Below are 17839 nucleotides of genomic sequence, written 5' to 3'. Positions count from 1 at the left end.
TCAATGACTGTTTATGGTGGTGCCACTTCATTTAAAGCCACAGATGAAAGAACAACTGTTAGACAACTCGCCGGAGGGAACTATTTGGAAATTTGATAGCGTAAACTTTCCTGGCAGTTTTTAGTATCTAAAGAGCACCTTATAAACAAAGTATAAATCTGTACATTACCAATTATGTACATTTTATTAATCAGAGAGACTAAAGGTGCATTCAAGTTATAAACTGTCACGGGAAAACTAATTAAAGACAATTAATAGGCTGATATTTGGCCATTTTGAAGCAATGTATAATACATAACGATGAATGACTCACTGATGGTTCTTTTGAACCAGTTCTTTTAAATGACTCAACCGAAATGATTCACATCAACTGAATGTTAGTTATGTTCCTGATCTCAGTGTTAACGAAGTTGGAAAACCAAACACAGTCTCATAGCAATTCGTAACTATTGTACATTTCAGTGAGTTAGTACTGGCTTGGGTTTTTTTTGGTAGTATTTTTTTGTACGGATCACACCGTACAAATTAACATGAATTCGACAATTTGAATTTGACATTTTTATCATGACACTGGGTAAGTAAACCTGCTGTATTTTATTGTCAATTAAATTACTAAATCTAAATTGTACGGTTTCGCACTAAATCAGCACCTTCAGACGTTTTATTGTGACATTGGGTTGGGAAACCTGCTGCATTTTAGCGTTAATCAAATTAGTAAATCAAAATTTTACATTATCATACAAATCACATCGTACGAATTTATACTAAATCACTACCTTGTAAAATAGTGACGATTTTTTGAAACTGGGTTGGGAAACCTGTTGCATTTTATTGTCAATCAAATTACTAAATCAAAATCCTACGTTTTTATGCAAATCTGCTGCATTTTATCGTCAACCAAAATCGTACGTTTTTATATGAATCACACTGTATGAATTTATACTAAATCACCACCTTGTAAAATAGTGATGTTTTATTGTGAAACTGGGTTGGAAAACTTGTTGCATTTTATCGTCAATCAAATTACGAAATCAAAATATTACATTTTCAGACGCATCACAACGTCTGAATTTATATTAAATTTTCACCTTGTAAAATAGCAATGTTATATTGGGTTGGGAAACCTGCTGCTTTTCATCGTCAATCAAATTACTAAAAAATTGTATGTTTACGTACATTTTTATATGAATCACATTGTACGAATTTATACTAAATCATCACTTTGTAAAATACCAATGTTTTATCGTGACACTGGGTTGGAAAACTTGTTGCATTTTATCGTCAATCAAATTACGAAATCAAAATATTACATTTTCAGATGCATCACAACGTCTGAATTTATATTAAATTTTCACCTTGTAAAATAGCGATATCTTATTGGGTTGGGAAACCTGCTGCATTTTATCGTCAACCAAAATTGTAAATTTACATATGAATCACATTAGGGCTGTAACGATAATCGCACAATGTCGTGAGGCGCGTTTAGTCAATGAAGCCGGTACTTTGATTAGTAGTAAAGCTCCATCACGTGCGTTCAGCTGGAGCGCAAAATGGAATCGCGATTTTGGCGTAGCTTGTCAGTGCTTTACGGCTCTGTGTATTACTTGCTGCTCCAGCTGAACGCACGTGATGGAGCTTTACTACTAATCAAAGTACCGGCTTCATTGACTAAACGCGCCTCACGACATTGTGCGATTATCGTTACAGCCCTAAATCACATCGTACGAATTTATACATCACCTTGCAAAATAGCGATGTTTTATCATGACACTGGGTTGGAAAACATTTTATCGTCAATCAGATTACGAAATCTAAATTGTACGGTTTTGTCAACCAAAATCGTACATTTTTATATGAATCACATCGTACGAATTTATACCACATCATCACCTTGTAAAATAGCGATGTTTTATCGTGACATTGGCTTGAAAACCTGCTGCATTTTATCGTCAATCAAAAATTACTTAATCAAAATAGTGTTTTTTCACACAAATCACATCGCACAATTTTTGAATAAATCACTTGTAAACTTGTAAAATAGCGATGTTTCATTGTGACATGGGTAGGAAAACCAGCTGCATCAATCAAAGTTGTACGTTTTCATACAAATCACACTGTACAATTTTATACTAAAATAGCGACGTTTTATCGTCGTTTTAATTGCACCGTTTTGTTGTCCTGGCATTAGGTTGGAAAACCTGTTGCATTTTATCATGAAATTACTAAATCAAAATTGTTCGTTTTCATACAATTCACATTGTATGAATTTTTATACAAAATCACCACCTTATTAAAGTGTGCTGTTTTATAGTGACATTGGGTTGGAAACCTGCTGCATTTTATCGTCAATCAAATTACTAAATCAAAACCGTACGTTTTCACGCAAATCAAATCGTACAGATTTATACTAAATCACCACCTTGTCAAACTTTTGTCCAGACATGGGGTTGGAAAACCTGCTGCATTTTATCGTCAATCAAATTACTAAATTAAAATCATATGTTTTCATACAAATCACATCGTACGAATGTATACTAAATGAACACCTTGTAAAATAGCAACAATTTACTGTGACACTGGGTTGTAAAACCTGCTGCATTTTTTGATCGTCAAACTACTAAATCAAAATTATCTCAAATTTGTAAATTAATAATTAAAGATATAACTTTAAAAATAGATGTATGTATTTATATTATTTTTATTTATTATATTTTATTAAGTGTTTGAATGTTTAATGGCTGTAATCGACCACATTCCATTTTTTCTAACAAAACAACTCAAGATAATACAACACAAGATAAGATGATAACTAAAGACTTTTTCCACTGTCAAGGGCTGTAAAATATTAGATTAGATGTTTCACGAAAGATTTTTATCATAAAGGAGTGAAAGGTCACATCCATGCATCCAAGACAGGCTTGTACTGTAATTACAATTTTGTGATAAGTGAGTCACAGTACCAGGACGACTTTCGGTTTTGACCAATCAGAGCAAAGCGTTCTGATGTCACTGACGTTAGAGAACGACTCCTGCAAAAAAAGGGACTGAAAAGATGTGATGTCAGAGAAAACGGTAAAAGGCTGTGCGTGCTGTTTTTAGCCTGTTTACAACCGTCTTCAGAAGTAGATTTTACTTTTTTTTGTGGCAGTGTTTCGAACAAAAGCGAATTATGACATTTTACAAAATATTGGGTTGACGGAAACTTCAAAGGATGTTTTTTTCCATATCAGCGGATCTTCAGAAATCATTTAACAGCAGACAACAAGGGTTTAAAAGCCTGTTAAAAGCTCAACAAATATCTCAGTGTCGTCTTTATTGACCGCTCTCAGGTGGAACTGTCTCATCTGCCACAAAGCGGACTTCCTCTGCAAACAAATACACACACACACTCACTTAAATTCGATATGGCCTAATGCAGCATGGGCCGCAGCGCATTATAACATCCTTTTTTTTGAACAGGTGATGTGCTTTAACGACATTCTAGTGGCATCAGGGACGATGTCACGCCGCTTCATGACGTTTTTGGTCCAGTAATGACTTGTTTATCGAAAAAACACACATCATTATTGTGCGGCACAATAATGAATCATAGCACTTACGAGTCTCCAAGTGCGCAGTAATACGTCGGAAGCGTAAAAGACAAGCTGCATTGACATGCAATTCTGAAATTAGAACTTCTCGAATTATTGATTGACTTGAAATATCTCAGAGCCTGAACAGTTGGAAGAGTCCTCGCTGGAGTTTTTGATCGGTTTGACAGGATGTGGGCTATCTGTTGTAAAACTGGAAACATGTTTATCCAAGATAAGGGTCATTTTGATGATAAGTATCTGGGGTTTAATGCATCAAAAGCGTAGCTAATGTTTGGTCCCGGTTTGGCCTTCCTAAACATCCTAAAACATCAAAAATTACTGTGGAGACTTCCCACGTTCACAAACATTATTTTTGCAACTCTAAAAAGTTTTAACAACTATATATACATACATATTATTTATTATTATATATATATAAAATAATATATATATATTATTTAAGCATCATCTGAAATTTAATGATTAATTTATGTAGAAAACGGTAATTAAAATAAGGTTCACAGACTTTTTTCTGGAATTGATTTTTAATTTATCACTGTTCATTATTATTAATAATTAACTTATTAATATTATTGTTATTGTTGTAATCATTATTGTTATTAACGACAACAACACGCATTACACAGTCATAATAACAGCTATTGTTTTCTATATACACTTAAACATATCCAGTAATACATTGTAACTACTTTTACTACTATACTATTATTGTATAAAAACAATAATAATGGATTTATTTTGAATTGCATATATTTCATCATTATTATTATTATTATTATTATTATAGTAGTAATAATGATTTTAATTATATGAACTTATGCTTATTTAAATAATATTTATGATAATATTTAAATACTACTTTTTAGACCATAACAATAATCATAAATAGTATTATTATTACTGTAGTTGTTGTTCTACATTTTAAATCTAATAACTTAAAATAATAATAATAATAGAGATATTTTTGATTGTATACATACGTATACAATATTTGTTATATTATTATATTATTATTCTTACTATTATATTTAAATAATAACAATTTTTGCTTTTTAGTATATAGAATATAGAAAACAACAGAAATAGAAACAATAGAAATAGAATGTATATAGAAAACAAGTAGTAGTAGTAATGATTTTCAATTTTATTAACTTATATTTATTTAAATAATATTTATGATCATTTTTAAATAATTTTAATAATAATAATAATAATAATAATAATAAACATTTAGCATTATATATGAAAACATAAGAATAGTTAGTAATCGTGTTAATAATAATAATAATAATAATAATAATAATAATAATAATAATTATTATTATTATTATAAGTAATATAATAATATAAGAAGTAGTTTTTTTATTTAAATATAATAACTTTAAATAATAATGATGATAATAACAACAATAATAATTGATATATTTTGGATTGTATATATATAATATTTATTACATTATTATTCTTACTATTATATTTAATAACGATTTTATTTTTTATTTTTTTATTTATTTATTTTTTTATTTAGTTTTTTTATATTTGATATATTTTTGGGCTGTATATAGAAAACAACAAGCAAATTATATTAACTTATTTTTATATTCATTTAAAAAATATTTATTATCACATTTAAATAATAAGTTTAAGTAATACTACTACTACTACTACTACTACTACTAATAATAATAATTATTATTATTATTATTATAAACATTATATATAAAAACAATCATAGTTAATAATGGTAAACAACAACAACAAAACAACAACAATACTATAGTTGATTTGTTGTTGTTTTACAGTTAAATGTAATACATTTAAATAATAATTTTAATAAAATAACAACAACAACAACAATAATAATAATAATGGATATATTTTGGATTGTATATATATTTGTTATATTATTTTTTGCTATTAATAATTTAACTATTTAAATAATTGTAGGTTATATTATTATAACTGATGTACATTTAGACTGCATATAGAAAACAAGTAGTAGTAAAATAGTAGTTATATTTATTTAAATAATATTTATATTCATAATTAAATCATTATAAGCAATAATAATATTAGTAATAATTATTATTGTTGTTGTTGTTATTAATTAAATAAGAATGTTTTAATTATATTAATTATAATAATATATATATTTTGGGTTGTTTATAGAAAACAAAAATTATTAATAGTACTAATAATAGTAGTAATAATTATTATCCATAATTATTATGATTATCCATCTCATTTGCAACCCAAGTACTCACTTATGAAAATCAATCAAGTGAAAATAAATTTAAAAAGCCCAAACAGGTCTCTATATTTAGCAAAAGACCTGATTATTCCAGTCCTGTATAACAGCGCCACCTGCTGCCCAAGCCAAACATAACATGGTCAAACCTCTTGGTCCTTTTAAATATCATCATTTAATCATCTTCAGTACTTTTTATACAGCTTAAAATGCTTTAAACTACAAAGCAAGAAGCTCCCCCCAAAGTTTCCCCAATACCAGCTCTTACAGCTCTGTGTTGGTCCTGTTCTTCACGGCTCTGTAAATGTGAATGTCCCGTTCAGAGTCATAATAGACCTCTTCCACAGAGAACCTCTGCCGCAGCTCCATCAGAAACCTCTCGTCTCGCTCGTAACGAATCCGACAGGACAACAACACCACCGTGTTCTCCGAGCTCAGGTGTTCAAGAGTCTGCAGGAGGGCAGGAAACGTCTCCTCCAGGTACACAATGTCAGCTCCTAGGACCAAATCGAAGCTGCCTGAGGGATACAAATGTAGATTCTCACCCCAGGTAAGTTCGGATACCCGCACCGCCTCCTGCTGGCCGGGAGGAACGTTTTCACGCACGTTGGCAGTCAGAAATTCCAAGGCAGGTTGTCGGTCTGTAATCGTCACATTGGCTCCTGCAAGAATGGAGTATACTAAAATAATTCTGGAAAACAAAAAAAAAAGAAATTTACAAGCAAAGTACTCATTCTTACCAAGAAGAGCGGCAACAATGCCCACCAAACCTGTGCCGGCTCCAAGCTCAATAACTCTCTTTCCTTTTAGATCCACCTTTCCCATTTCCAGAAACATGCAGAGCACTACCGCCTGAAAAAATAAACAGGGATCCAATGTATTATGACTAGAAAAAGTACTCCAGTGGGATTTGAACATCAACCTTTCACCAGTCCAGATTTTAACCAACTAAGTGCGGTTGATTTAACTGAACTTACTGCATCCCAGACCACAGCAGCGACACCCAATCGGTTCCAGTCCTGGCTGAGTCTGATTTTGTGATTGGCCAAAGTAAATTCAGCTGAAGCCTGGTGAAGTTTTGACAGCGCAGGAAGTAGATTCTCATCATAGGGCACTAAAGCCATCTTGAGCTGTTGAAATATGTGGAAAAACCTAAAAATATAGAGGACTAAAATGTGACTCTGGAAAACAAAAAGCTGAATAAATAAGCTTTCAATTGATGTATGGTTTGTTAGGATATGACAATATTTGGCTGAGATACAGCTATCTGAAAATCTTAAATCTAAGGGTGAAAAAAAAAAAAAAAAATCAAAATATTGAGAAAATCGCCTATAAGTTGTCCATATGAAGTTCTTAGCAATGCATATTACTAATCAAAAATTAATGTTTGATATATTTTCGATATGAAATTTATAATATATATATATAATAATAATATATAATGTCCTAATGATTGGCGTAAAAGAAAACTCAATCATTTTAACCCATACGTACTGTTGGCTATTGCTACAAATATAACGTTACCCGTGCCACTTAAGGCTTGTTTTGTGGTCCAGGGTCACAAATAAGATTTCGTAAGTACTTTAATCATAAAATAAAAGTTAGTTATAGAAGATGTCTCTGCTATCTTATGTCATGTTGTATGTAACTTAGTAGGCATAAACATACCTATTTGTAAATCCACCGGGTTAACAGCTGCTTATTCTGTAACGCTTGAAAACAATGTGCTTTCATAACACAGACAAATTATATAACTTCAAGGAAAATCGGATATAGACTGTTTGTAAGCGAAACAGACTTCAGCATGGTCCTGAAATCCGTCTTTCGTCCGTTTTTACGGCTGTCAGTCGTTACTCACTTGCGCCATCTGATGTTTAGGCGTGTAACCGCTACTAGTGTTGATCGTTCATGAGGGAACACTTCAAAATTAGCAGACTCCTTCACTGAATCAAGAAAAGTATGAAGCCCAACGAAGACGCGGTGACTACTAAATATACAACACATGCGACCGAATGACTACATTTATAGTGTTTCCACTTACAGTACTGTGCAAAAGTCTTAGGCCACTAGTATTTTCATCAGCTAAAAATGGTTTAAAGTCAGTTAAAGTCGGTCTTTTGCTGTAGTGTGTCAGTAGGAAATATCAGTTTACATTTCTAAACATTCATTTTGCCATTAATTATAATAATCCAGTGAGATTTTTGTATGGAGCACAGGCTGTTGTCAGATTCCTTGTGCAAACAGAGATGTGATCTCTCCATCATTCAATCCAGTCTGTCTTAAGAAACGGAGACACACTAAATCCAGAAGAACTGTGGCAACATCTCCAAGATGCTTTAAGAGACCTACACCTACAAAGCTACAGTACTGTTAACATTTTTAGGTAGTTAGGCACATAAAATGAGGATGCTGTGAAAAACAATGTCATAAATAGATTTTCTTTATCAAAGAACTTCTATTAACTAAAATAAATAAGCATTTGATGTGACCATCCTTTGCGTTTAAAGCAGCTTTTGCCCTATGTGCACTTGTGCAGAGTTTTTCAGGTAGCTTTGCAGGTAGGTTACTTGAAACATCTTGGAGATGTTGCCACAGTTCTTCTGGATTTAGTCTGTCTCGGTTTTTCTGTTTTTTCATGTCATTCCAGAGACAAACTGGATGATGGTGAGATCAGATGTCAGTGTGGAGCACTGGCTGTTGTCAGACTCCTTGTGTAAACAAAAATCTCACTAGATTATTGCAATTAATGGCAAACAGAATGTTTGGAAATGTAAACCGATATTTTTTTACTGACACTCTACAGCAAAAGATAGAAATAACTTACTTTAAACCATTTTTAGCTGGTGAAAATACTAGTGGCCTAAAACTTCTGCACAGTACTGTACGTCACGGTTTGGTCAGTTAACTTACCAGGATGCACGTCCATTTTGGCAATAATCGGATGTAAACAACAGCATTGATTGCACGGTTAAAGTACTACTCATTGCCGGCCTGTAGGTTTGTGGGGCCCCACTAGTGTAAAAAACTGTCACAGAAATTAGACTAGTGAAGAGAAAGCACATAAAATATAAATATAAATGACGTATACACAAAAACTAAACAGAATAAACAGAGCATAAACAAAATAAACTTAGGCTTCAATATTCATAAATTATAAGAAATGCAAGCTATTCTGCTTGTTTTTAAGGATTGACTGATGATCACATGGAAAAAAAAATAAAAACTTTATTGCATTACATTGAATCTGGGTCTGTTATTATTTAATGTAACATGCTAAATGTGGCTGTCTGTGATCATGGGCATCACTGCATGTAAAAAAAAAACAAACAAAAAAAAACAAGTAGCAATAAATATTATGTATAGCAGTCAAACATTTCTTTTTTCCCAGCCCCAGAAAGATATTGTTTGGATACTGTCTATCATTCTATCAAGGTTTTCAGACTTTATTTAGCAAAAATTATACAGAACACTGAGTTTGTTGGGCCTGTGTATAGGACTGCACAATTTGGCCAAAATGTTGTTTTTTATCAATATGACTAATTCTGATTATTGTTATTACTAAATAAAAACATCAAACAAAACAATAACTATTGTTAATGATTATCAATATATTTTACAGAAAGCTGTAGCATGACCTGTTAACATACAGGAGGCCTAACTATAAATGTTTATAAAGGTATAAAAATGCATTATAAAATTAGTTATGATTTAAAATCTTTGACAAAAAAAAATGTAACTTTTTGTCAGAAAATCTTATGCATTCACTGAGAGAGAGAGAGAAAAATCCTCTACACTGGAGAAAAAACTTAAGAGAGAAGTATTATTATTCCTATTATTACCCAAAATAAGGTGTTAATATATGTAATGCATGTAATAGAATGTTTCATTCATACAGGAAATCCCTAATATGGACAAAGGCATACGCTTTGGCGTAGCTGAATTAAACTCAGAGAGTTTTAACTCATGAAACATGGAAACATATCTGTACGATTGCGACTAAATGGTTTATCTCTGTTCTTCGAGCCATATCGGGAGTTTTTATGTGAATATGTAATACAATGATAATCAACAGGCTTTATCACATTATAGAATACTATGTAAAATAATGATTTTGCCTCATTCTGTGATGTGAAACCACGTCCGAACAAAAAGGAAGTTATTTCAAAATCTTGACTGATGTTATTAAATGAATTTGGAGCAAAATCATCTCATTAAAATGTTCTCAATAGCCAACTATGGAACGCCATTGGGGACAATACCTATTATATGAAACGCGTGAAATCTGGACGCATTAACACGCAAAGTTTGTACGTGTCTTTTCGCGAACGTTTTGTACGTCTATACACGAAATTTTTTGTTGTGTTATTTAAAGACATGATCGTTTGTATCGCCTTAACGTAACATTTTTGGCCGTGTATTTTTGTTACGTGTTTCTAGACGAACATTTTCGTCGTGTAAACATGACATTTTTGAACGTGTAATATTTCTAAGTCTTATTTGATGTGCGACATACTAATTTTTCTGTTTTAGTTGAACTGGTGATAATTTAGGGTCAATGATTAAATACACTCAATGACTGCATGAATTAACATTATATTCTTTTGTAACGTTAAAGGAATTTGTCCTGTAGGTAAAGTGAGTGGTCTCGGTGATCCAAGGACCACATTTCCCCTCTGATTAATACATTCGAGGTGTCCACTGCAAATAGCCTACTTGTTGGCAGAACTAAATACACTAGGCCAGTCTAACGTTACCCTATATGTGGAAAAAGTCACCTCTAGTCAGCGGTTTCTGTGGCGTAACGTGTAAAGGGAGACCGGGGTTCTATTCCCACTGACAGCGCTTTTTTATTACTTTACAGTTAATAAACGCATTTGTTTTCAATAAAAATGATTTGACTTAAAATTCATTTTAATTCATAAAAGTTACATTTAGGGTAAGGTTAGGGGTAGCTCTCTTTAATATCTCAATAAGTTGCCATGATTTTAATATTGTTTTATAAATATAATGATTTACTGTCAGTTAGGTTGCAGGATGTTTAATGCACAACAATACTGAGGAGCAAATAGTAACGTTATCTCTCACTATTTATAAGTAAATAGCATCTAAATGTCTACTGAATCCACAACTGTTGCTATTTACACTTGGACTTGGACTGGCTGCCCCACAGTTTATGTTGCATGGTCCGCCTGTTGTAGTGATTCTGTAATGTTTATGTGTCGTATGATTGTGTCTGGGTTTAAAGATTTGTGAATTGTCATAGGCTACTGGTGCTTTGTTTTCTGCTTTTGGATTTGCCTGATTGTTATAATATAATTGTTAAATTTGTGATTGTTACAATATATTGTTGTTATTACATTATTTTTATCTGACATATACAGTATACATTCAAGATATTTGTATTATTTGTATTATTTCTAACCTGCATGAGTACAAACCAGATGAGATGACACAGCACTGACATCACAACCAACGTATAAATGCATCATTGACTCTAAAGTTTTATGCTTGCCTATGTACATGCCAACGTAAAATTGTGATCTTTGTGACGTTTGCATAGGTATTTGCTTACCTAACAGCACGTCATCCCTCACGAAAAGAAATGTGGTCTGATGTTTATATACATATACAGCAACTTGCCATCCCATCACAAATGCAAATTAAATCCTAAATAGAGCAACGCTATTGGCTGTTGTGCAGTCTGACGCGACACCCGAACATATACTTCGTATTTACGCGTACAAACTTTGCGTGTTAATGCGTCCAGATTTCACGCGTTTCATATAATAGGTATTGTCCCCAATGGCGTTCCATAGCCAACAGGTTTGTAAACAGACTCAAACCCATGCAAAATCCATGCACACGTTCTACTGAGGTAAATTTGAACGCACGGACTGATTTTTATTTTCATACGTTCGACACATATGCCACACTGTACAGCACTGGTGCGCGTTATCTTAGTTATGTACGGTGCGTGCGGCTTTAAGTTGCGCTGCGCACACCGATCGGTGGATGACATTAAAGTACCTACCTAAAGTACCTTTTGTTCCTCAGACAGTTTTTTGCACTCTTCTCCTTGATTTGTTATAACATTTGGCAGTCTATAGTACTCCAAATGTTTTTTCCTGGTCCGATTGATTAGTAGAGCCCAAAACAAGACAATAATTGACCATTTTTAGCAGCAGTAATCCGCAAAACAAGCTAATTTCATTCGGTTCAGTGGCGTTGTTTACGTTCAGTGCCACCAACATGGCTGATTTATGATGCATCTTTAAAACATTGACTCTCATTTCTTTTGAAAATTACCGTCAGACAAAGGCTACAGAGAATGGCATATTAGAACCCAAAGTAAGTGTGAATGTGCGAACGCAAAAAAAACACTGACTGTGACAAAACAGATAATCAGCACAAATAATGTGTGTGAAAGTCACTTTCTGAACTGCATGAGCTCAGTATGTGTGAGTGTGTAGTTTATGGGTGTAGGACTGCTTTTCAGCTAATGTGAACAGCAAATTTGACTTGTGCATACAAAACTTTTCAGTAAAACAAATTAGAGAATATATCTATAATACATGAATAAAACTCATCTCAGATGAAGAACGTAAACACAATGTGACTGATCATTCTGGACCCAAGCATTTAAATGTAATATGCAAAAAGCATGCATAAATAGTTGTGACCAGGAGTAAATATTTACTAAAAAAATTAACTGTGCTGATATTCTCATTGTCTGCAACATGTGACTTGTGAGAGTTTGAGGAACTGACATTCAGCCCTTTTATAGCAGTTTGAAGATTGAAATGTTATCGTGGTTCATCCATTAGACTCAGTATCTACAGTTCTAAGACACTGAAAGCATTAGGAGATTTTTAGTAGATTTATGACACATTTCTGCTGTGGCTTTTTGGATCTGTGGAGTGTTTTTATCTCCTACTGGTGAAAAATGTTTCACACATTCATTTTCCTCTGTTTGTGGCATCTGATTGGTAAGTTAAACAAGTTTTTATGGCTTCAGGTTTAGTTCACTGTTGTTTCATCTTGTTGTCTTGTGTTTTATGCAGATGGAGTAAAGATAGTGTCAGTGACAGAGGGAGATTCTGTCACTCTACACACTGATGTTGTTGATACTGAGATGCCAAGAAGTTTTTTATATCAAATAGAATGGAGGTGGTTACAACCTGAACATACTCGCATAGCTACAGTCTTTTGGCGTAATAGTGTTACGTATCATATTACATATTATGATGAGAGATTCAGAGGCAGAGTACAGGTAGACAGTCAGACTGGATCTCTGACCATCAGAAACATCAGAAGCACAGACTCTGGACTTTATCGAATGCAGAGTCCATTCACAAGAGAATCATTCACTGTTACTGTATATGGTGAGTAGTTAAATTTAATGTGTCCTTTCTTCACAGTGTTTTCACAACATATTGTTTGAAATCTCATATATATTGCAATATATTCAAAGGATATTAGCAGGCCACAGATACTATTGATAGAGCATTAAAATAATGTATTTTTCCCTCAATATTTCTATAGTATATAGTATTTACTTTACCTTATTAAATTATGTTTTACAGCTCGTCTTCCCATTCCTGTCATCACCAGATCATCACAGCAGAAATGTTCACTGCTGTGTTCAGTGTTGAATGTGAGTGATGTGACTCTCTCCTGGTACAAAGGAAACAGTTTATTGTCCAGCATCAGTGTGTCTGATCTCAACATCAGTCTCTCTCTACCTCTGGAGGTGGAATATCAGGATAAAAACACTTACAGTTGTGTGCTCAACAATCCCATCAGCAACCGGACGCAACATCTGAACATCAGTGAATTCTGTCAGACATGTGCAGGTATGACAGTGGTGATATCAATATTTATTCATAGAAAACGCAACATATAAATGTTTTCTTTTTCTTTTAGTTAAGATGTGATGTGTCGCGCATGAAATTCACTTCACAACAGACGCAAATTCGCGTCATGGGAGGGGCTTCTGCCAGGCAGCTCCAGTCTCGTTGCGAAATGGCTGACATGGATTTTGTTAAGTGTGTAGCTGCGCTTTTTGTGCTATGGAAGGCTGAAAATGGCGTAGACTCATTCGCCGCCGTGTCTGGGTCCATCAGATCAGTCCGTCAATATGTAACGTTATATAGCTCAAACTGAGTAAAGAGCGTTTTTACAACTTACCAGATTGTCCCCCTGGTGAAAAAACCAGCATATGCTGGTTAGGTAGGTTTTGATGCTGGTTTAAGCTGGTCCTTTGCTGGTTTATGCTGGTTTAAGCATAAACCAGCAAAGGACCAGCATAAACCAGCATAAAAAACCTACCTAACCAGCATCCCCAGCATCAAAACTTACCTACCAGCATATGCTGGTTTTTTCACCAGGGCCGACCTCCTCACTCACTTTCTTCCAAGCAAGATCCTTTTTATTCCTTTTTCTATAAAAGTACGAAGATGTATCGTACAGCTCCGGGTGTTCACATACAGCGACGATGATTTTGTCCTTCATTGTTGTTTCGGATTTCTGCCTCCGCTCGCTACGTCGTAATCACATCACTACTAGAGCAAGCTCCTGATTGGTTAACGCGGCGCGAATATTCGCCAAAGTTCAGATTTTTCAACTCGCGCGAATCACGCGTTTGCGCGTCAAACGCCCAAAACGCTCCATTCGCGCCACCGGATGTCTATTCGTGTCTTTGCATTGACTTAACATGTAAATCACTCGCGCTTAACGCTTCATTCGCGTCTGGTGTGAACGCACCTTTAGGGCGGGGCTCTAGGCGACCGCCTGTATGGCCTGTTGGACGGGCCGGCACTGGTACTACTGAATACGTTGTTCTACTAATTTATGCTGTCCAAACCACAGAAAAAACGTGTGGAAGCTGCTAAATCATATAAAGAATGACTTATTAAGCCAAAACTGGGGCACAATATTTTGACAAACTAAAGTTAATAGGTGGTAAAGATACGTACAAGCAGTATTAATTAAGATATTAGCCTAATATTTCACCTAACTGACTGGAAATGATAAGAACAAACATGAATGTTGTCAAGATTCTTGCCCTGGAAATCCTGGTTCAGTTTGGCCAACCACAAACACCTTTTGTTCCTCAGACAGTTTTTTGCACTCTTCACCTTGATTTGTTATAACGTTTGGCAGTCTGTAGTACTTCAAATGTTTTTCCTGGTCCGACTGATTAGTACAGCCCAAAACAAGACAATAATTGACCATTTTTAGCAGCAATAATCTGCAAAACAAGCTAGTTTCTTCTGAAAATTACCGTCAGACAAAGACTACAGAGAATGGCATATTAGAACCCGAAGTAAGTGTAAAAGCATGAACGCTATCACAAAAAACACTGACTGTGACAAAACAGATAATCAGCAGAAATAATGTGTGAAAGTCACTTTCTGATCTGCATGAGCTCAGTATGTGTGAGTGTGTAGTTTATGGGTGTAGGACTGCTTTTCAGCTAATGTGAACAGCAAATTTTACTTGCGCATACAAAACTTTTCAGTAAAACAAATTAGAGAATATATGTATAATACATGGATAAAAATGTGACTGATCGTTCTGGATCTGAGCATTTAAATGTAATACGCAAAAAGCATGCATAAATAGTTGTGACCAAGAGTAAATGTTTACTTGAAAAATTAACTGTGCTGATATTCTCATAGTCTGCAACATGTGACTTGTGAGAGTTTGAGGAACTGACATTCAGCCTTTTATAGCATTTTGAAGATTGAAATGTTATCGTGGTTCATCCATTAGACTCAGTATCTACAGTTTTAAGATACTGAAAGCATCAGGAGATTTTTAGTAGATTAATGACACATTTCTGCTGTGACTTCATCGAATGCAGAGTCCATTCACAAGAGAATCATTCACTGTTACTGTATATGGTGAGTAGTTAAATTTAATGTGTCCTTTCTTCACAGTATTTTCACAACATATCGTTTGAAATCTCATATATATTGCAATATATTCAAAGGATATTAGCAGGCCACAGATACTATTGATAGAGCATTAAATTAATGTATTTTTCCCCTCAATATTTCTATAGTATATAGTATTTATTTTACCTTATTAAATTATGTTTTACAGCTCGTCTTCCCATTCCTGTCATCACCAGACACTCTACATGTTCTTCATCATCAGGATCATCACAGCAGAAATGTTCACTGCTGTGTTCAGTGTTGAATGTGAGTGATGTGACTCTCTCCTGGTACAAAGGAAACAGTTTATTGTCCAGCATCAGTGTGTCTGATCTCAACAACAGTCTCTCTCTACCTCTGGAGGTGGAATATCAGGATAAAAACACTTACAGTTGTGTGATCAACAATCCCATCAGCAACCAGACGCAACATCTAAACATCAGTGAAGTCTGTCAGACATGTGCAGGTATGTCAGTGGTGATATTAATATTTATTCATAGAAAACACAACATATAAATGTTTTTTTTTTCTTTTAGTTAAGATGTTGTTGGTGTGTTTGTCATAACTTTAGTTATGGTTCTCAATAAAACCTTTTTTTCCTGTCCTCAGACTCTGTTCACTGTTGCGGTTTCACTGAAGCTGTGATTCGATTGGTCATCTCTGCTGTGGTGGGCGTGGCTACTGTTATCATAGTGGTTTATGACATCAGATCCAGAAGAGCTGAACACAAGCGGAAAACATCACAGTCAGTCCCTGAATACTGATCACTAGGATTACCCTCTTTCCCTCACATAAATCTGGAAGTATCAGGGATTTTGTTTTTTGTTTTTTTACAATTTCTTATTTATTTTTTAGACAATAATCAAAAGATTCTTGAAATCTAAAGTGACGTTTAACATTACAGATTCTTCTTTGTTGAATCTGCTTGTTGTTTAGTCAGGACCAAACTGTCAGTTTGAACTGATCATCAGGAACTGATTCCCAGTAGATTGTTGAAGGGTTTCCTGAGATCATTTCATGCACTCAAATGCTGACATATTAACTATCTGTATAGAATCTGTATCTGTGTGATGATGAAAAACAGGGACATTTGGAATACCCCCCTGATTAATCATTTTGTGGCAAACAAAATTTAAATTGACAAAGGTTTGCTACATTTTGATTGGATCTTGGAGTAATGGCATAAGCAAACTGTCCAACGCCATCAGTGAGAAAGTGAGAAATTCTGCGGTAAAATTTTAGTGACACTTTCCTAGCTTTTTTGGACTATGCAAATAAATTCCACAGGAGGAAAGAAGGGTGGGCAACCACATGCTCCCCCACTCTAATGGAACCAGCGAATCACAGCACAGAAATGGAGAAGCGCCAAATTGCAATGTACTCCTCATCAGAAAGGGATAAAGGAGTCTCAGTCCGGTAAGGGAAGAGACAGAAACAGATCACCTCCGTACTGAGTCTGCTACCTGTGAAGAAAAGACACAAACAGGACAATCTCTGTTCTGAGTCTCCGGCCTGCAAAGGTGAGACAATAGCAGAAACACCAGTTCTGAATTTGCTGGCCATCAAGGAAAGGACTGTAACAGAACAACAACGTTCTGAGTCTGAGTTTTGTAAAAGAAGGGACACTAACAGATCAACCAGTTCTGAGTCAGCGACCCACAAGGGTGAGACAACAACAGATACCAAGTCCGAGTCACCATCTTTTGAGGCAGCAACAGATATGACCATGTTCTGAGCCTCCAGCCTGCAAGGAAAGAGAGACTCTATGTTCAGAGTCTTCGTCCAGCGAGACAACAGATGCAGCACGAGTCTCCATCCTAGAGAGACAAAGCGGACTGACCAAGTTCTGAGTCTCTAGCCCAGAGAGGCAGAAGACACAGACATTTGCAACAAGGTTAAGCTCCGGCGAGCAAACCTACACTTCGGGTACTTTTGCTTGCGTGTTCCAAGCTAAGGACCTTCAGCACCTACTCCAGGGCCACATCTACGTGTTCCAGATCTTAAGACCCTTTGGTGCTCCAGGAGATCAGCATCCTACAGCGCTTCATCTTCAAGGCTGT

The 17839-nt window shown here is 34.7% G+C and overlaps 2 protein-coding genes across 7 annotated transcripts; one reads left to right on the top strand and one right to left on the bottom strand.

The window, feature by feature from the left end:
* Window positions 1-3152: 3152 nt before the first annotated feature.
* Window positions 3153-7773, bottom strand: mettl21a (methyltransferase 21A, HSPA lysine). Of its 3 annotated transcripts, none has more exons than XM_051094168.1 (5): window positions 7510-7773; window positions 6819-6971; window positions 6582-6693; window positions 6110-6503; window positions 3153-3365 (listed from the first exon to the last, which is right to left on the bottom strand). In XM_051094168.1, exons 2-5 carry the CDS (start codon window positions 6963-6965, stop codon window positions 3341-3343), a joined length of 678 nt encoding a protein of 225 aa, XP_050950125.1. In that variant the 5' UTR covers window positions 6966-6971; window positions 7510-7773; the 3' UTR covers window positions 3153-3340. The 3 variants fall into 3 exon arrangements, with proteins under 3 accessions (XP_050950125.1, XP_050950124.1, XP_050950126.1); XM_051094167.1 differs by having other exon boundaries at window positions 3159-3365; window positions 6819-6993; window positions 7510-7749; XM_051094169.1 differs by lacking the exon at window positions 3153-3365 and having other exon boundaries at window positions 5998-6503; window positions 6819-6993; window positions 7510-7730.
* A 4582-nt stretch (window positions 7774-12355) lies between these two features.
* LOC127153199 (CD48 antigen) lies at window positions 12356-17833 on the top strand. 4 transcript variants are annotated; one of them, XM_051094165.1, is made up of 6 exons: window positions 12356-12827; window positions 12903-13223; window positions 13425-13495; window positions 13592-13694; window positions 15949-16245; window positions 16389-17833. In XM_051094165.1, the coding sequence occupies exons 1-6, from the start codon at window positions 12785-12787 to the stop codon at window positions 16541-16543; spliced, it is 990 nt and encodes a 329-aa protein (XP_050950122.1). In that variant the 5' UTR covers window positions 12356-12784; the 3' UTR covers window positions 16544-17833. The 4 variants fall into 4 exon arrangements, with proteins under 4 accessions (XP_050950122.1, XP_050950121.1, XP_050950120.1 ...); XM_051094164.1 differs by having other exon boundaries at window positions 13425-13694; window positions 15949-16046; window positions 16143-16245; XM_051094163.1 differs by having other exon boundaries at window positions 13425-13694.
* The last annotated feature ends 6 nt before the right edge of the window (window positions 17834-17839 follow it).

Source organism: Labeo rohita, chromosome 22 (assembly GCF_022985175.1).
Source record: "Labeo rohita strain BAU-BD-2019 chromosome 22, IGBB_LRoh.1.0, whole genome shotgun sequence".
In the NCBI taxonomy this organism is placed as follows: Eukaryota; Metazoa; Chordata; class Actinopteri; order Cypriniformes; family Cyprinidae; genus Labeo; species Labeo rohita.
The sequence above is the reverse complement of the archived record's forward strand: the minus strand, read 5'-3'. Positions and strand labels throughout refer to the sequence as shown.